Source organism: Paroedura picta, chromosome 5 (assembly GCF_049243985.1).
Source record: "Paroedura picta isolate Pp20150507F chromosome 5, Ppicta_v3.0, whole genome shotgun sequence".
Lineage (NCBI taxonomy): Eukaryota > Metazoa > Chordata > Lepidosauria > Squamata > Gekkonidae > Paroedura > Paroedura picta.
This window is the reverse complement of record NC_135373.1, coordinates 75013495-75034552: the sequence shown is the minus strand read 5'-3', so window position 1 is coordinate 75034552 and position 21058 is coordinate 75013495. Positions and strand designations below refer to the sequence as shown.

The 21058-nt window shown below is 39.9% G+C and overlaps 1 protein-coding gene and 1 long non-coding RNA gene across 37 annotated transcripts in view; one reads left to right on the top strand and one right to left on the bottom strand.

Annotated features, from left to right (window-relative positions):
- The first annotated feature begins 10093 nt into the window (after window positions 1-10093).
- On the top strand, window positions 10094-11623 carry LOC143839084 (uncharacterized). Its single transcript, XR_013231595.1, has 4 exons — window positions 10094-10165; window positions 10336-10453; window positions 10671-10775; window positions 11366-11623. It is a non-coding gene; the product is annotated as an uncharacterized LOC143839084 (long non-coding RNA).
- Window positions 11624-14013: 2390 nt separating this feature from the next.
- The window catches only part of NRCAM (neuronal cell adhesion molecule), a 193182-nt gene continuing 186137 nt past the window's right edge, over window positions 14014-21058 (bottom strand). For 34 of the 36 annotated variants that reach the window (XM_077338545.1, XM_077338528.1, XM_077338525.1 and 31 more), the window contains one exon: window positions 14014-16591. In XM_077338545.1, coding sequence (XP_077194660.1) covers window positions 16354-16591 — 238 coding nt within the window. In that variant the 3' untranslated portion in view covers window positions 14014-16353. Of the gene's footprint in view, window positions 16592-17116; window positions 17175-21058 lie in introns of all 36 variants that reach the window. The other 2 variants (XM_077338546.1, XR_013231151.1) reach the window with 2 other exon arrangements.

The window sequence follows — 21058 nt, the reverse complement described above, 5'->3', positions numbered from 1 at the left end:
AGTAAAATATAGCATATATGTCTGGCTACAAATTTCCTTGTGTCCCCCCACAGCAGTGGTGCAGAGGAGGCAATGGGTTAGCTGACATGGTCAGCATTGCCACTTCAAGGTCCAAGTCAAGTACTTCTGGGGCTTGGTTCTGCTTGCTTCCAATTGCAGTGGCCCACCAGGGAATTTCCCTATTGTCACTGAGATCCAATCTACTGGTTTTAAATTGCACCCTTTTTTGCTAAATTATCCCAAGGATAAATACATAGAAAAACACACACAAGGCCTACAATGAGGGGGAATCACCAAATATTTCCTCATAAAGCAAAAAATGAAACCATCACTTCCCAACCCATAGAAGTAGACATTACTAATAGCATCCAAAGAAGCATGTTCCCCTCAAAAAATCTTATTTCACACATAAGAATCTACCTTATGCTAAAAGACCACTGGTCTATCAGGGTCAGTATTGCCTGCTCAGATTGGCTCGAGTCTCCATGGGCAAAGGCAGAATTGGGTAAAAGCAGCAGGTGTGATAATCACATTGTTGGTACAATGTATATTGGACCAGTTAAACAAACAGTTATAATAAAATTACACATACTCTCCTGTTATATTGCATATGCTAAATAAGGAGTTTCAAATGCTCTGCTCTTGTACCATACTGTGCCAGAAACCATCCACTTACTGTAGGTGCTCCAGGACTACCAGAAATGATCATCTTTACACTGCTCCACGGTAGAAATAAAACAGTAAGGGATGTGGGGGAGAGCTCGGTCCAGGATGGTGAGGGGCAACGATTGGCCCCTTACATCGTGCTTCCCGACCCACCTACCCCCCAACTTGGGCTGCCTTCAGTTGACAGCCGCCAGCATGCGGCTGTTCACAGACGAGGCAGGTAGGCAGCTGCCCAGCCTAACCTGCCAAGCGGTCCTGGGGGAGAGGGCTCAGGCCGCCCGGCCAACACTTCACCTCCCCCCACCCTCCTTACCCCCCTGCCCCATCGTGTTCACCTTCCTTCCTTGGCCCCTGCACTCCGCCACTGCTTTCCCACCCCCAGACAACCACTCACCCAATCTTCTTACCAGCAAACGTTTTCCCCGTGGTCCCCCTCCCTTCTCTACCATGCGCTCTGCCGCCACTTTGAGCCCGCGCTTCGCAGCCACTTTCCTGCCCCAGACTACCCTTCTCACCCCCAAACTCTTCCCCCCCGCTCCCAACTCACACCCCCACACACTTGCCCAGCATAACCTAGCCCCCTTCCTTCCCCTCCTGCCCCATCAACCTTCCACTCCACCTACCTGCCTGCCTGCCTTCCTTCCTGCTTACTCTTCTTTCTCCCCTACTCTCTCTCTCTTCCTCTCTCTCTTTCTCCCTTTCTCTCTGCCTGCCTGCCTTTCTTCCTTCCTTCCCTCCCTCCCTCAGCCCCCCGGGGGGGGTCTCCCATGACCACCCACTGCCTCCTAGCGCCTGCTGTATTTTCCATACAGCGGGCTTAATTTCTAGTATTATAATAATAGCTATTAGTGTACAGAGCCACAAACTCTTATTTCCCAGATCTTCAAAAGGAAAAGCTTGGGGCTTGGATTCAGACTAAATGTCCTGCTAATCTAATGTAGAAACTATTTCTGATGATTCCCCCTTCTTTTCCAGGCTCCTGATTTTCTCCTTGTGTAGCATGAGAGTGTCCTGGGCTGAATCTGTACTTACTTTGTTTATTCCATTGTCAGTCCTGTTGAATTCAGATTGATTTGAACTCGGGTCTTCCTCCATTGAAACAGGAAAGTGTTCTGCACATGCTTAGGGGGCTCAGAAGGAGAGGGGGGGAGGCAAGCACAGCCGGAGCCTGTTTCTTTGTTTTCTTGAAGGGGGGGAAGAGGATTGGAGGAGCCATGCACAGATGCAGCCTCTATCTTTCTTTTCTGAAGTGGGGTGGGGGGAAGAGGGTTTTAGACAGCAGAGGAGGGAGAAAAAAATCCAAGACACAAATCTCTACTGACAGAAGGCTTCTGCTGAGAAATTAGGGGCTTCCCCTTTAAAGCAAGCTTGTCACCTGAGCAGCCTTGGCCAATCTTCTTTACCACGGAGCTCCAGCGATCTGCATGCTTTCTCATGCTTTCTCAATCCAATTCTGAAAATATTGAGGGTTATTTCCACTCCTAAATATTTCAGGATAAAGGTAGGGTCACTCCGGATCAATCATGCTTGTTGCAGAAGGAAAATTAAAATCAGACAAAATCAGAATGAAAATCGCATTCAGTAGAGATGGCAGGGACTGAATCAACCTGGGATTGGAATAAAAGCTCCATGCAGCTTATACCCTGGTGCCCAGGAGCAGCATTTCATTGACATCAGTGGGCTGCAACAGAAAAGATGTTCTATTGATAGAAATGTCTTCCATTAGCAGGAAACATCTTCCATTAGTTTGGATCTAACCTTTGAGGAAGGATTGGATTTCTTTCCCATGAGGAAAAATAAATAGTTATTTTAATGAGATATAATAATAAATATTCACAAAGGTTTGCTTGTCACAGAGACATCAAGGTTGAGCGAAGGTTTCCACTCAGACTTCAAATATTCAGTCCCATTATAGTCAAAGCTATTAGACTATATAATCCACCTGAGAGTTGCCATCTTTTTCCTGAGTCTATGTGCTTTAAACAACTACATAAAAGGCAGTGATGCAACAGACACTCATGGCCTCCATAGCAGAGAAATCTACTATTGAATTTTTGTCCTTAGCACTGAGGCTATAATCAAGCCTCTCCCATAAACCCTGGCACATAACACAGATGTGCGGAATCTCTGCCCCCATACATCTGCAGATTGCAGAACCAAGGTACAAAGACATCATTGCGGGGTCATGAATCAACAGTGTCTGTATCTGGAAGTCTTTGCAAGCACACTGTTCCTTAAGGAAATCTAATATGCCTCTTTCTTTTTAAAAACAACACATCCACAACCATATTAGTGCATAGAACCAAGACATTCCTTATGGCAGTGGTCCCCAACCTTTTTATCACTGGGGACCACTCAACGCCGGGGACCACTCACCGGGGACCACTCAACGCCTTTTACTGAGGTCCGGTGGGGGGGAGGTAGTTTACTCCTCTACTCTCAACCACTGCCCTAATGCTCTCTGATCGCTATGGTAATGTTTAAACATCCCTTCAAAATAAGATACAGACACGCCACAACAATGAAGTGTGTTGTAAAGGGCTGGGGAGGATGAAGTAAAGGGCCGGGGGGGGGGGGGAAGAAGGCGTCCTTCGGAGCCCACCTCCAATTAGTCAAAGGACCACATGTGGTCCGTGGCCCACAGGCTGGGGATCGCTACCTTATAGCATGCGCGCCTCAGTTATGGTTTTGATCAGTGTGATTGCACCTAGAGAGCACAGTCCAGAATAAGCCTATTGCCAGCACCTAAACCAACTGGAAACATTGTGATACTCTGTGGTAATGTTCTATCACAAATGGGCAAGCTGTAGTGATTGATTGCTCATTGTTCCATCTTATTATTCCCAAAGTATTAAAATGAGAGAAGAAATGACATGATAAATCAATGAGTCAGCCTGTGAGTTAAAATAGTTATCCAGCTTGGTGAGTGGTTAAGACTGATGGCCTCTGGAGAACCAGGTTTGATTCCCCACTCCTCCCCCACATGCATTCATCTGGGGGCCCATGGGCCAGTCACAGTGCTTAGAGTTTCTCAGCCTCATCTACTTCACAGGGTGTCTGTTGTGGGGAGAGGATGGGTAGGTGATTGCAAACTGCTTTGAGACTCCTTCGGGTAGTAAAAAGCAGGGTACATAAAAAACAGCTCTTCTTCTCTTAGTATGCAATGCGATACATTGTACTATTTGTTCCTAGGCAGATATTTCAGCTCTCTTGCTCTATTCTGAATGCTCAGTGTAGCTGTTTCTCCCATTTCTAATTCCATTTATTCATGGCTCTAGTCATATAGCCTTGCATGGTTGGGGCCATTGTCACATTTCATTTTCTGACCAAGTATTAAACAGGAAACTCCAGGAAAATCCTGGAAAAAGGATCTCCTTTATCACCAAGAGGAAGAGAGGGTTGCAAACATGTTGCAACAGATTGTGGCTGCCTACATTCCTGTGTTTAGGTTGTTGTCATAGTAACAAAGGAATCTCCCCTGGCAACGTATTATCCCTCCACTTGTGTTGCTTTGTTCTGGAGGATCATACCCAGAGGCCCTAAGTAATTACTTGTATGATGTGGACTGCTGTTATTACGAATGCATTAATTAACTTCTCTTGATAAATCATCATAATAATATAACTTATAATGTTGTTTTATTGGTATGAAGTCGTAAGTTGTTCTTGGTGCACACAAATGTTCAGTGAAAGGATAGAACATATGTTCTTAAAAACTGGGAAGGTCTTATTCATTGGGGATAAAACTGGTCTCGCTTGCAGTAGCTGCTGCCGGAGCCTGTTTACTTATCATCAAGGCATTGTATATTGTGTAGGGTAGGCTGCATTTTTAAATGTTAAGTGGTTTTGGTAGAGAAAAATAAATCCATACGGGGTATATTTAAGAAACCAATCATATTGATTTGTTTTAAAAAGTTAAAGGTATCCCCTGTGCAAGCACCAGGTCATGTCTGACCCTTGGGGTGACGCCCTCTAGCGTTTTCATGGCAGACTCAATACAGGGTGGTTTGCCAGTGCCTTCCCCAGTCATGACCGTTTATCCCCCAGCAAGCTGGGTACTCATTTTACCAACCTCGGAAGGATGGAAGGTTGAGTCAACCTTGAGCCGGCTACTGGGATTGAATTCCCAGCAGCTGGGATTGAACTCCCAACTGTACCTCTCCCTTCTTTGTCTAATAAAATCTTTTATATGTTTGTTAGTAAAAACACTTCAGTGCCCTCCTGACAAGTTAAAAAAAAAGAAAGAAAAAATAGCTTTTCACATTCCCAGAATCGCCCATGGCTGAATAATGCCAATGAGATCAAAGAGTGATTGGGTGGGCCAGTGAGCTTGGAGGGTGTAGAGCAGGGGTGGCCAAACTGTGACTCTCCAGATGATTACAATTCCTATGAGTCCCTGCTAGCAACATTCTGGCAGTGGCTCATGGGAATCATAGTCCATGAATATCTGGAGAGCCACAGTTTTGCTGTGCCTGGGGTAGAGCACTATCAGCTGAGGGCTCTTTGTGACCATTGTTAAATCCATAAACCAAAGATGGGGATTGACACCTTGTTTGCAGGTGCATTTCATTTTTATATGTTGTACTAGAAAGTGCAATTCATTGCTAAGTACTTGTTCTGTAGAATATAATAGCCATGTTAGTTTATTTAACTAGCTTGTTACAAAACCATCAGGCAATGAATCGGATATTGATTATCAGAACACTATTGCAGGAGCACACAGAACATGCTCTCCCATCTTTTTTGATATCTATCCCCCAGCAAGAAGGATCCCGGAGTACTTTACATCTTTAAAATCAACTTCCCTGAAGCGATTTTTTTGTGCTAGCAAGGCTAAACCTTCTACCAACGGCAGTGACTAGAGGTCGATATGCTAAAATCTGATATGCCAACAGACTCTGCTCATGTCCTGCCAAGAAACCTGAGTCAGTGGAGCACATTTTTCTCTTTTGTGAGCAACACAACCAACTTAGAGAACGCTCCCTATATCCCCTTGTGTGGGTGAGCAAGTTTCACGGTCCCTCAACAGTTGTGCACTCTCTTTTACTGGATCACAATCCTCAAGTAACCGAAGGCATTGCAAAATTCCTCCACGGGATTTTCTGCAAGTGATCAGGGATTTGAATTGCGTTGTCTTTTATTTACATGTTTTGTTATTATGCCAATAAAGGTATTTGACTTGATTGACTAGCTTGGTGTAGTGGTTAGTAGCGTGGACATCTAATCTGGTGAGCTGGATTTGATTCCAGCTGGGTGACCTTGGGCTCGCCACACACTGGTAAAGCTGTTCTGACCAAGCAGAAATGTTAGGTCTCTCTCAGCCTCACCCACCTCACAGGGTGTCTGTTGTGGGGAGAGGAAAGGGAAGGGGATTGTAAGCCACTTTGAGACTCCTGGCCAAGAAAAGCTGAATATAAGAACTAACTCTTCTTCTTCTTAATTTATTTATTTTATTTATTTTTTATTTTTGACCACCCCTCCCAGCATAGCCAGCTCAAGGCAATTTCCAACAAGTTGCAATAAAGCAATTCATCAAAAACTAAGAGATCAATCAACCATTAATTTAAATAAGTAATTAACTATTTAAATCAATTAAAATAATTAATTGGACCAGTTGCTGCTTTATTCATAGAGCTGTTATAGTATAGTTCAGATTCCAGAATTTGGGGGAGAAGCAAATCCAAAGCAGTTACTTGGCTTTTTTAAGGTTTGTTTTAATTAGCTACTCAGTTTTGCCCTTCTGAACATTCACTTAACTTTTCAAAGGTTAAAAAATAATAAGTCAAACTATCTTTGAAATTAGTCCAACCTTTGTTTCTATGTACAAAGCAAATTAAATAATTTAACATTTTTGTTTATACACGTTTTATCCATATTGATATATAAAACATTTTTGTACTTTAAAAAAATGTCCTGAATTTCATTCTCTACTCTTGCATAATGCTCAAGGCTGACTAAAATGTGCTTTTTTCTAGAATCCGTTAAGCTTTGCAGAATGGTAATATCTCCCCTTCCCTCCCCCCAATTAATATCTCTCTCCCTGTGCCACCATTAGAAATTCCAGATTTGAGAGTGATAAACCGTGAAAGCTGTCCTGCCTAAAGCTTGCATGTGATGTTGTTTTTTTGATCCCTGATTTGTGAGTTTCATATGATGTTGCATTTTTTCAGACTTCCATTCATAATTCACTTTGCTGCCAGGAAAACATACCTTCTGAACATTCCTTTTCAATAGTTCTGTATATCTGTAAGCTATCCCTCTCCTCTCAAGAAAGAGCCAATGATCCTTGAGACCGAGCAATGGCTGCTCTACAACATCCCAGCCACCAGAAGCTGCTAATAGCATGCCAAAGTTAACATTGTGTGATCAATAGGAATAACTGGGATGCCTTTATTTTATTTATTCTGTGTCAGTTAAAAATACAATTTTGTAAATTATTCACAAACATTAGTAATTATTTAACATTTGCATGAAAAGAAAATGTGCAAAGAAATTGATGAAGGAAACATTGCTAGAGGAACGAAATCTCCCTTTCTGGAACACTCTTAGAGTGGAAGACTGTCAGAGTAAGGCAATCACAATTCATGTGACACATTATAATTAGTCTCCTGCATTAAAAAAATGTCTGTATTTTGCAGAGGCCTCTATGAATCCCATGCAAGGGAATGGGAGTGACACAAGAATCTTATTAATCTCAGTGGTGTTTAAAGAAGAAACAGCTTCTAGCATTCTGCCTAATTTCTGTTTTCCCAGCAGACATAATGAAATATACAGGAATTCCAGAGCCAGTTCTTTTGCAAAAGTAAAATGACTTTCAGAAATATTTTTTTTCAAATTTCCATGGAGAACCTCTTACTCGGGTGTAAAATGTTATTTGTAAGGCTTTGAAAATCACTGTTCTGTCTCTACTGCCAGACTGTATTCAGCATCCAGCTAGGGAAAGGGGAAAGCTGTATCACAACTGAACATGTTAGTTGCAGCTTGACTGCCCTATGTGTTCATGTTTCTTTAAGGCCAGAAACTTCTAAATATACTACAACTTATTTTCAGGTATTTTGTATGTCAGAGAGAAATTGCTTATTGTATAAACTATGGCATACACTATATTAATTTTCATTGACAATATTAAAACAAGAAAAAAACCTGTTTCTAATTAGCATAAACTATATAAAATAGGACAAATGTGCAGTTAATAATCCCAGTTTGAATTCCAATGAAAAGAAACACAAAACAAAGTGAAGGTCACAAGTGAATAATGCAAGATCCCCCACCCCTTTTCTGGTTACTAAATTTCCCCTTGATGATTGCTACCATGCCTAGTCTGCATCTAAATCAAAGGTAACTTGTCCTGGGCACTGAAAATAATACTGCTGTTAGTGTTGCTTTTTGCTGGGGTCCTGTTGTACTTAATAGACTTCTCTGACACACTTTCAGAAAATCCTCTGTAAAAAGAGACAGGATTGCTCAGTGTAGGATATAAAAACCCTGAAACAAATCAGTATTTTCAGGTTACTGAAATCAAGTTAGCACCACACTTCTTTCTTTATCCTTCACTACAAATGGGAAAAAAACTTCACACATGTAATGTTAATACTCAAAATACTGTAATGATTTACAGTTATGTAAATCCATACTAAACTGTTTGTTCAGTGGATGGATATCTAACGATGTAGTTATGGGGAAAAAATATACCATAAGCTAATGGAGGTATTTCTACTGCTCTCAGTTGGATGGCTGGTGCCCCTTTTGACCAAATGGTTCCCTAAGCTATGCATCTTGGTATGCTGTATGAGGAAAATGTTGTTGATCAACAGTGACCATTTATGTGTTAAAACTATTTTGCTAGGAACTTTCAGAAAGTCCTGAAGCAAGCCAGGTTGGTAAGTAACTTGGTGAGAGACAGCTTGGTGCAGTGGTTATGAGTGCAAATTTCTAATCTGGCAAGCCAGGTCTGATTCCGCGATCCCCCACATGCAGCCAGCTGATTGACCTTGGGCTCGCCAGAACACTGATAAAGCTATTCTGACAGAGTAGTAAAATCAGGGCTCTCTTAGCCTCACCTACCTCACAGAGTGTCTCTTGTGGGGAAAGGAAAGGGAAGGCGAATGTCAGACGCTTTGAGACTCTTTCAGGTAGAGAAAAACGGCATATTTCTTCTTCTTCTATTTCCCACCAGTTCCTGATGAAGACACACATCACTGTTCTATTTCTCATACACACACACACACAATGCAGTTGTTAGCCAAGCCACTAAGCCCTTAACAGTGTGACCCTTCAACATGCATAATGGGAGGAGGAACCCCATAGAAAAATATTTCATGAGACAGGGCCGATTTTGCATGAGGCCCTGGACAGCCTCTGGTTGCTGGTGGGTTTTGGTGCTGCTTCCACATGACATCGTCAGCAACCCAAGGTTGTCCAGGGGCTCGAGATGAGGGAAATCGGCAAAACTGGATTTGCCACCTAGTATCACAATTCACATTAGAAAGCAACCAGGGGGAAGCCTGTGTGGAGGGAGAAATATGAGACAGTTCCAACAGCATTTTGCCTACCCTTGCACCTGCCGTCCCCTCTCCATTTCCTGCTTGATTTTTTAAAAATTTTAAAATGATGCAGTCTGCATTGCTGCAGGACTGCAAAGCTACTTTGCCTATGTTAAAATAAAACGTTCCCTTAACTGTCCATGGTCTTTTGGGGATTGGGCAGGCAAAACACAGTCTCTTTTGGGTTTTCTGGCTGTGGGGAACGAACGGGGAAAGAGCGGTGCACGTTTGATGAAGCAGCCCTCTCCTAATCAGCTAAGTGTCCATGCTCTTTGTTTATAAGCCTTATTGTTTACACAAAATCACTCTTTGGGATCCAGTCACCATTTTCAGCTTCTCCCAAATTTACCAGAGCACAGAGATCAAAACAACCTGAATCCCAAAAAGAGGGGGTGAAAACTTATAAGTTGTGGCATTTCTCCATAGCAACGTGGAAATGTTTTAAATTGAAAATGTTTTAATGTTGTCATGTTACTGCATAGCAACACGGAAATGCACTTAAAAATTAATTTGGGAGCTTGGAGGGGATGGAAGTTTGAGTCCTTGAGACAACCACTGTGCTGTGATTGGTGCCTTGCTGTGACTGACAATCCGAGGAGGAGGGGGGGGAGGTGAGAAGTTTTCCCTTGCTGCCTTGTTGGGAGGCAAAAAGCCACAATGAGGCAGCAGTAAAATGCAGGAGGGGGTCTCCCATCAGGAAGTTTGTAAATGTGCACCTTACAGCAGCATGCTTGCAGGCAGGAGGCAGCACGGGTTTTGTGCTTCTGTGCAGAATCGGTCAAGCTGACTGCAGAAAGAGGGGAGAATTGGGTGAAATCTTCTTTAAATAAGTGAGATGAAACAACCTTTTAATTTGCACATGCATTAATTTCCCTCTCCCCTCAGATACATGGCATTTTGTTCACAAGGGTCCTACAGTCTCCAACATTATCTTTTGTATGAAGCTTGCAGCTTAAGGTAGGTATAAAAATGTGTGACCACAAGGACCTTAGGAGAAATCCTCTGTTCACCCTCCCCCAGGTCATTCATACCTCTCTTCTCAAGATAATTTACAGATATGTAAACCAGTGATCCCCAATGTGTCATCTGCTAATATTATTCCCGGCACCCATTTACTTCTTTGACAGAACACTGCTTCCCCAAATCAAACAACCAATTGTGATTTACTCTACTGGAATAGGAGAGGCTTCAGAAGAACCGAGGAGATGACACTTTTGTCTACAGGGAATGTTCATGCAGACGCAGGTACCTCATAAAAACGGCCTGGCTGAATCAGATCAGCTCTACGTCTAGTCCAGCATTCTGTTCTACACAGTGGCCAACAGATGTCCCTAGAAAGCCAGCAAACAGGGCATGGAGAACTAAACATTCCCATGGTTACCCCTAGCATTGTTTACTACAACTGGATATTTAGGCATTTGAGCAACCTGCAATTGTTTGTTTTTCCATGAATTGTCAAAAGGGAGATCTGCAAATTTGGTGGGTTGTGATGGTGCCGGCTGTGCTTGCCTCACTGCCATGTCCTCTTCCCAGGCCAGCCCTCCACTGCAGCAAACAGCAGTCACAGGTAAGACATGGCTGCATGAGATGTTACAGCACAACCTTTCAGGATATGTTTGCTTAGTTTATTGATAGTCTGGTCTGGAAGCACCCTTTCTATGCAATTAAATGAGAATGTATTTCCTCTGAAACATTACACTGTAAAACAAAACTATATTTGTCGGCAGTCTGCCTCTATGCCTATGCCTGCCTTTTGTTGTTGTTGTTGTTGTTGTTGTTGTTGTTAGGTGCAAAGTCGTGTCCAACCCATCGTGACCCCATGGACAATGGTCCTCCAGTCATTAATATCTCGCTTTTCACAAAATAATGGCAAATCTACATTTTGATATTAATTTCTAACTGCTATTAGTGACAAAGGGGTGAAAAGTTGTACTGCAACATCTGCTTGAACTGTTGGACTTAGGTTTATCCAAAGCTCCTAATAATAAATTAGATGGTTATAAAGTAACTAAGCGTGGCAACAAGCAATGACATATGTATGTGGGCTGAGTATGACAAACAAGAGCATCATTTTTGCTTCCAGGCTATGATGTCCATGGTGACTTGGACTCAATTTCACACATATGTGTTTTTTCCCCACCCTTTGTGACCTCTCAGGCTAAGACCTCTGAATAGTTATGGCACTTTTTGAAACAGATGAAATGTGATTGCTGTGTGAGATGGACTACTGACCTATAAATTGGAAGTTGTGCCATAACTATGGAATTGTCATTTTTATAAATACTTCTTGAAGCATTACCTACAAGCAAATATTCTGAGGTCAGTGGATTTTCAGTGAACTGCAAAATTGGACACAAACTCAAAATCTTAACTGAACATATCTTTTTCCTGGACTGTTTGCAGCCACAAATTCTCTGCGACACACAATCATTTGACACAAAAATGAATTATAGTTAGAAAAGTGCTTGCACAGCAGAATGCTAGGACTCCACTTAAGCAGAGCTTGATTTAAAAAACTAGAAAATCACTTTTTTAACAATGTTATTTATAGTCCACCTTTTTCACTGGGACTCCATGTGGATTACACAGAGTGAGTCAGTGCAATCAACAAGATGGGACTTTCAATAAACAATAGAATAACATTTGGGTTGTAGATCCAGCCAGAAGCCTAAAAAAACAGAACTGAAGCAAAGCATAAACATGACACATGAAATGACCCAAAATTATGCAGTGGGAGCCAACCCACAGCAAACTATCAACAAATGGATCACAGTCCCTGGTAACTTATACAGTAACTTTATGAAGCCCACTTTTAACAGTGCTACCTATTGCCTGCACAGAGAAGCCCTCTTGAATAATTCCATTTTTCGCAGCTTCTAGAGAGCCAGGAGAGAAAGGATAACACACGAACATGAGCCACACAAAAACCAGGAAGACATACTAGGATAATAGTAAAATTCTTTTAGTCTGGATCTTCACTCACATCAACTGCTGTTCAGATCAAAACCTGATCTATAGGAAGTCTGAAGGGATTTTCACTTTGAACCCCCCCTTCCCCCCCCCCGCTCCCTGGTGTCTGAAAAAGTTTTTTTTTGGGGGGGGGGAGTGTTAAGAGTCCGAGACTTTAAAATTGAGCCAATCTAGAGCAAAGCACATCTGTATGTTGCAACATGAAAGCATCACCAAAAGCAATGAGTAAATCTCTTCAGGGGTTTTATGCTAAAAAGCCTAGTCTTAGCGTGTGTGTTGGTACACAGTGTTTTGACAGGGTTACTCAATTTTGTTTTGCAATATGATATGTGTACGCTTTGCTCATGTTCCCCAGAGAAACTAGGTTGTAGGGGACTTTATCTGTGGTCTATGTGGTCTCCGCAGAAACAGGGACAAATGTTCCCTCTTTGCACCTTTGATATTGCTTCTCATGTTCTCTTAAATCCAATGGAAGTTTTGAGTGAAATTTCAGGAGTAAAAGTAAACAAATCTCAGTTGTGACATATCTGGCAAAATCCACTAGCCTTAAGAAATGCTTGGATCAGGCATGTTCTCTAGAGTTCTTCCAAATGAATGAGTCATCTGATAGCCTGCATTGTCCATTGCTTTGGAATGGAATACCCAGGATTTAACAGGGATATCTCACTTCATATGCTAACCTCATTCAGTCCTTATATCTACATTCTTAATAATCTCCCAGAAGAGCCATACATCCTCTTAATTTTGTTTCTTAAATAGATTTGAATCATATAATGTAACGTATGTGGAATGGTAGATTGGAATGCGTTTCTCTGGTCTGGGGACAGAGAAGATAACTCTCAACAGGCAATTACCTCACTTCTAAAACAATGCTATAAAGATGCCTTTATGCCTGAGAGGAGATGGATGGAGCATAATTATTCTCAACATTCTACAGTTAGGGACACATCTACCTGTTGATCTCAATCTTGACATTTATTTCCTTCACTGTCCTCCCCCCCTTCATTTAACCCAAACACATGGTAAGCTTACAAACTAAGCATGTTATTCCTGCTTGCTCCTTGAATCTTTTAAATATCTTCATTATTCTGTATGCTAATTTATTTCTCACTCTCAACCTATATGTATGGACTGGTAATTCCCATTCCATGGTAGCCGAAGAAGCATGCATGCATGCATGCCTTGAATAAAACTTGATTGGTCTTAAAAGTACTACTGGATTAAAACTCTGTTCTGTTGCTTCAGACCAACATGGCTACCCACTTGAATTTATTTAGAATTATATACTCCCAATTCCCAAGAGTATACATTAATCTGTTGTATATCCTTATCCATTGTTGTTTCTCTATATATTTATAAAACAGCCTAGGGGGTGGGACGTGTCTGGCTGTCCAAGTTGGAATAGGGCCAATCAGGTTGCAGCCAGCTTTGCCCTGATTGGCCCTGCCCCTGTAACTCCCGCCCTCCATCCCTGGACTCTAGCCTCTTTGCTCTCAAATGCCTCAGAGCCTGGAACCAGCAGCAGGTGAGAGGGCCCTGGGCAAAAGATTGTGGTGGAGGGCCTCCTAACGAGGGCCTCTTAGCCTGCTAGGCTGGGCCTGCTGACTGCTCATTAAGGACTGCTAAGGAGCTGACTAGCTGATTGCTAAGGAGCTCTATCCTGGCCCTGCTAATGAGCTGCCCAGCCCCCACCTGCCCCCCTTGATCTGGCTGCAAACTGCCGCCAAAGGCCACCTTAAGCTACCTGGCAAGGGACCAGGGGAGGGGACCTTTTCAAGGCCCGTTTTTAGTAACAGGCTTTGAAGCTAATTATTGTATAAAAACTGAACAGCAAGTGAAACTTTAAAACCACATTTATTTTCATACAAAATGTGTTGCACTATTACAGAAGTGATTTCTCTGTGCATTTTTCACATGCATGGATAAATTTAGCATCTATATTTAAAAGATAAATGAATGCTTGTCTCCAATACTGTTGGCAAATCCTAGTAGGAATGTATTCTTACTTGTGCTTAGTAATCAGTGCTGTACAGCTGATTTTTTTTTTGCTATCTTTTGTAAAAGTGTGACCTATGAGAAATGATAAATTTCTTGCTAAGTTTTTGGGATGCCTGTTAGCTGATTAATGCAAATTTGTGCTTTAACTACAGTCTGTGCATCAAAGCTCCAAAATTGGATTGTGATCCAGTGTCAGTTTACTGATACACAGACATATTAATAATATTGGGCACAACCCACTAAGTGCTGTTGCTGGTACAACCTCCATTCGTTTAAACAGGGCTCATATGGATGCAGATAAAATGAATGGAAGCTGCACAGTAGCAGATATTAGGTGATTGGCACATGACCTAAAAAGCTGCAGCCAGAAAGCAGAACATCTCATTATATCAAATTTTCATTTCATAAATATTTAATAGATGCTTTAAAATACCATGCACTCCACTGGCTGTAGTACTTCTTACACAGTACAACAAAATGGATTTTTATTTGTAACACCTAGAAGCATATAGCATCTACACTTTAAGTGTATTTACAAATTCAACAAAATATCTACATATCAAAAGCTTACTTAAAATTAAACTTGATGCAAGTTATGAAAAAACCAATTTATTGGCAAATGAAATTGAGCATTCCTTCAACCATAGGTTGTTATATAAAATTTCATATTTGGAGGTAAACCATTTCTGTGATATATATTTGTGTGTGTGTTTGTGTGTGTAATTTTCTAACATATCGCAATGGTTGTGACTAAACTTGCTTTCAAATTGAATGCCATGGCTTCATTGTGAGCTACATGCCTGTTCATGTCAGGCATCATGTTAAAAGCTGCTTTATTAAATAATCAATGTGACTTGAGTTTTTGAAATAGTGCTATTGTGAGCATGGGGGTTTAATGTATTATTGGAAGAATTTTTATTTTGCTTCTTTATGTCATGTTTCTTCAGTACCCAAATTCAGCCATTTGTCTGTAAAACTGCATAAGGCAATAAAAACAGGTTGCGTTAGCTTCTCTACTTAGCAGTTTATATCTCCATTACTGAAAGTAAATCTTAATGAGCACTGTATAACTTAAATACTTACTCTTTTTTTCAACCCAACCATTTTACTACCATATCTGGACATCAAAAAACCCTCAACAAACTGGATTACTTTGGCAATGATGGCAGTTAATTAGTCATAAGCTATTGTACTAACTGACTGAACAGGGGTATGATCCATTGGATACCTTTCCTTGTCAAGCCCCACTAAAATGCATGAGTACATTTGCCATTCCCCTTCATTTCAGTGAAACTTGCATGGGAAAAATTCCAAATGGGTTATGCCCAACTACAGTACATTATGGAATGCACATTATTTGAAGGCACTGAATGTATTCTGCCCTGTATGTTTCTGGAATCATTTTTAATCTCACTTTAAAATTTCACTTCCACAACTGTACAAATTCAAAATGCATTACAATGCATACTGTATTATGCCCTAAAATACAACATACATAGGATGATCAAAACAAAACAAAACACTGTACTGCAGTAATACTTGATAGATTAAAAAGGCTATGAAGTAAGAGGAGCAAAGAGCAGATTTGGGGGATCTCAGTAAGCATCAGCAAATGCAAGTGGCATACTTAAAAGTCATTTATCAATCATATACTGTACATACTGTTCCTAACTGTCTTGCAAAAAAGACATAATGATAGCTAGACATTAAGTCACCAATTTCACAACAATGTCCACAAAGACATTGAAGTTCTATATAATACTACCAAACACTCTGACAATGAAAATTGACTTCATATCCAGGGATTCAATTAAGGACTGCCTAATGAAGTATCAAAACAATTTCCAGTGGCATAGCCAACTTTGTCTGTGTAATATGCAGCTCTTTGCATGCATTATAATGTTACCTTCAACATTCTTTGTTGATGTTATTCTGTTCTAATTTTTAATATAAAATCAATTTTGTGCAAAATGCTTCCAGTTTTGTATTCTAACTCATACTAATGTATCACTGTTGCTATATAGCATAACCATTCAACCTCTGTGTACTTAGAGCATAAACACTTTTGTTGCGTAGAACAGTGGTTTCTGTCATGTCCAATAATACAGAACATACAAGTGCTTGAAAAAAATGATGAAAATGTTGGAAATGGGCACGACTGTTGCCGTTTTCTTCATTTAGACAAATGAATTCATTGCGTTGACTGGTGAAGGAGCCTCAGAACTTTCATTTCCTTCTGCAGGTTCTTTCTCTTTTTTACCACTGTATTGTCCAATAAAGGAGCCATCCTCATTGAATTGCCCATTGACACCTTCTCCATAGTCAACTAAACTATCATCGCTGTCCTCTTTTTTCACAGTCCTGTCTGAAGGTGTCCTGCTTCCCTTTTTTAGAGGTTTGTGATCATCTGCATCACTGAAAAAATAAAGGGGTTTTAAAAATGCAGTTAGCATAAGATAATTTGCAATGACAAGTGCAAAACAAACTATGCATGCAGATTTTGGGGAGGGGAACATATGTGGGTCTCACTGCCCTTTTAGTAAACTCAGTCATATGGAAGAGACAAATTAAAATGATGTAACTGGTATGAATATATGATGCAGTAAATGGTTTAAACGCAGAATGTCTCCAACAGAGGAAGTGCATTTTGCCCATCGTGCATGGCTTCTTGGTAGCAAAAACTTCAGCTCCCAGTTTTGAAGCAATGTAGAAAAATTTGCAAGCATTAAAAGGGGCCACTTTCTTTCTCCAAAGGAAAAGCTTGTGGTGTACTGTGAAATTAGTCTGTTAAACTTCTTAATTCTTGATTCCTGAATATGAATGGGGAATGAATTTGATTAATGAAAACACCGATTCTCTTCATTATTAGGAATACATAATGAACAGAGTTGGAGTAATTTGTTACATTACACACACCAGGCTGGAAATAATTAACCTTACCTTTCAAGAGACCTATATATTCCATTAAAAGGTTGCAGAAGAAACAAATGAAAATAGCCTAAGAAGAAAAGCAGAATCCATATCCTGATAGAGATCAGTACTAAGTTAAATCAGAACCAGAGCTTGACCAAGAGAATGTTCACTCATGCTCTGTGAAGATCGCAAGTTAACTTCAATATGGGGATTTAGAACGAGTTACTAAAAGTTGAGGAAGAAATGGTTTATTAGATCTTACTTTGATGGACAATAGCATTTATAAGAAAAAGGTTTTTTATTAATTTATTAAAAATTATATTCCACTTTTCCTCTGGTTACAATAAAAGTTAAAACATCCCCAGTTAAAACTAAAGATAAATAGTAGTTATATATATCTCAAGTGAAACCTTGGTATAAAGTCTACACAAAGAATATGAAGAAGGTCCCAGTTTCATAGTGTTCCCTTGAGATACCCGAGTGCATACAGAATTACAAGTCTGTCCCTATCAATGTGAACAATCAGTCTTGCAGGATTACCAGGTCCTCTTAGATGTCCTGAGAAGCCCAGGCTACTTCCAGCTCTTGAAGTCACTGCCCATTTTCAAAAATTAAAAACTAGCACATAATGAGCATAAAATGAGTTCTAAAATTGATTGAGTTCCCTTCCCTCAATTTATTTGTGTCTAAATGTGAGGGGGCCTGCCAAATGACCCCTGGAAACCTCCCCTTGATTAGCCCTCAGAACAAGACACAGAAATTTAATGTACAACCATTTAATTCTATCCCTTCCTCTATCTCTTCCCAGCAAGCTAATTATTACAGGGTTATCATGAAATGTTTTGAAGCTTGATAGACACAGTATTTCATAGAAGAACTACTCAGTAGTGAGAAAATGGGAAGGCCATATCATTAGCTTTTAGCCTGTGATATTAATTTCAAGATAATCTGTCATCTACTTTCCCACGTCAGTTACTCTCCCACTATTCATGAAACAGAGGGCCTAATCATTCTCTGAATCTGAAGAGCTGTCTGGTTCTAAGGGCCAAGCAATATAGTGATTTGTATTCCACTGTGAAGTGTTTTTGTGGCAGAACAGAAGTCCAGTGCACTTCAAGGAACTTCTTGAAGTATTCACTGTGGCATGGTGGAAAACTGTGGATTGGGAAGTACTTTCATAGCCAATATAATAACCTGGCATGCTATAAAATAATAGTATTGACCCAATACTAGCATTGTAATTAATTAATTGCTAATGCAAATCTACCATAGATGATTTGTAGACGGAAAATAAAAAACCCTCAAAGAGGTAAATTTGATAAACAACTAAGCACATTGAACTTAACAGTCACACATTATGATTAATAGTAATGAAGCATAGGAAGAAAAAACAAGTTTATAATGCAGTCCTAAAAAGGAATCGCACCAATTTAAGTCCATTGATGTTAACAGGCTTAAAATGGTATAATTTACCTTTAGAGTCTAGGCTGCAGTGCTGGTTTGGTCAAAGACTCAAAGACTATATCAGTAGATTACAGCCACAGTTACTAGAAATAAGCTCAGAACGGGTGCTTCTAATTTTGAAGCTCTGGGCATAGATTAATTTTAAGGGCAAAAAAACCCCACTGATCCCAGCAGTTTCCGGGGGGGGGGAGATGATCTCTAGTTAGAAGAACATGCAGACATTTCCAGTCCAAATTGCTTGTTGCACCACCAAAAGTGTGTTTCATTTACATTTCACCATACTAAACATAGTATAACGATATTAATGATGAAAGAATACTCTGACCAGATATGGGTTTTCCTTTTCACAAAACCATTAACAGCTTTTCACTGAACTACAGTTATGAGGGAGCTTATTGTTTTTATTTAAGACAACAACATGCTATACAAGTACTTTAAGAAAAGTTACCATTTATATTCCATAAAAGCTTTTTCCATGCATAAAGTCTGAACAAAAAAAGGAAGCTGCCATACAAAAGTATCCTTTCAGCTACCTTGTACCGACCAATAGCAACGTAATGAAATGATGGGGATATTATGCTGCCCTTAGCTTATTATAGTGGAAGTCACAATTGGCCTGAAGTCTTATGGGCCTGTAAAATAAAATGCATGCTGCTTCAAATCAGATAGTTCCATCTCAAACATAGCATACACTTTCTAGTCACCCTAAACCTCATAACAATATTGCTGTGCCCATGAATAGCACTTGTACATTTGCCTAGTTGCCTGAGGAACATTAGGAAATATGATCAGCCCTATTTCACAATATGCATCAACATTCAACTGTAATAACATCTAAGCAAACATAATGTAATGCAAAGAACACAACTTACAACTGTGACAGATTTAAGGGAAATGTTTTGATAAAGTGTTGCATATGGGTTTTGACCAACCAAAAAGATAATGGACTGGATTCAATTACTGATTAGTGTCACTAGTGTTAGAACCTTAATTCAATGAATGAATGAATGAATGATCTAATATTCTACTGTGTCACTTCAATTCAATAAACCTTTATCGGCATACTGTATAAATAGCTGTTGCAATGGCAAATGCAAACTAGTAAAGTTCTTATGTTTATTTAAATTTTTAAAAAATTGATTGTTGATAAAATATAGAAATAAAATTAATACAGACAATGTTCTGAAATACAAACTACAAATCTATTATAAACATCAGTTATCAAAACTCAAAGTTAATTTCTCATTCTAGACTTGAAAGCATTCAATTTTCCAAATTTATCATACATTTTGAAGAAGAGTTAGGGTTTTTTTACTCTGCTTTTCATTACCCCAAGAAGTTTCAAAGAAGCTTATAATTGTCTTATCTTTCTCTCCCCACAATGAGTACCCTGTGAGGTAGGTGAAGCTGGGAGAACTCTTGACAGAACAGCTTTGTGAGAACAGCTCTAACAGGATTGTGACTAGCCCAAGGTCACACAGCTAGCTGTATGTGGAGGAGTGCCACTAACTTCTTTAGGAGGGAATTCTACATGATTTAAGAAACAAGATTCTAGGGGATAATGGTAGCTCTTTCCTTTTTCATTTAAAGATAAGAGTATTAATCACACTCCAGAACTCTGCTGCTCTTCCACCAGATGTGTATAAAATTAGCCCCACATACACAATTCCCATTAGCACCTTGATATATTTTTGCTAATCTACAGGGAGATAAGTGCCACTGATATAGCATTTTTATTAAATTTTATTTGGCAGAAAGGTTTATAGAGGTTTAAGCCACTTCTTAACACTGATGACCAAACATCTGAGTTTATTGAGGCTTTCAAGTCTTTTGTTCAGAGTTTTACAAATGTTTCCTACCATTTACCATCAGCATCTAATAGAAGATTAAAGCATATATTCCTTTCACCATTTACAGGTAATTTTTCAAAACTCGTCAATTGGATTCTTATTTTATCTTTACATAGTAATGTTTATAGAAGACTTTAACCTGTAGATACTGAAGCCAAAGTATTTGCCTATTGCTTAAAACAAAAAGCAGAGTTTCCCACAATCCTTTCCTGTTATACAGGTTCTTCAGACCCTCAAAACAAGTCACAGAAGTTGCAAGACTTGTGTAAAGGTTCCCCGTCCCACAAATGCAGTTCAACTGGAAGGAGGAGACACTCTCTTCCACTTGTCCCCTTCTCATTACAGTCTAGTGACCTGCTTGGTTCTAGTTCATGTGGATCCCATGGCCCCAGCAGTAATCTTTCTGATGATTAGAGGACTGCATAAAAACTCTATATGCCTTCTATGTTCAAATGCAAGCCAATAACATCCTCACCTGAATGAATTTTATGTTTTCACAACTATTTTGCTAACTCATTTTCTAAGATGAAGGATCTATGAACGTACTCCATTAAATAAGGAACTCAAATTTTAAGTAGAAGACAAAATATACAATACCTATGAACATAATTAAAAATTCCAGCAAGCACTATATAAGATTGAAAAGTTGATTTTT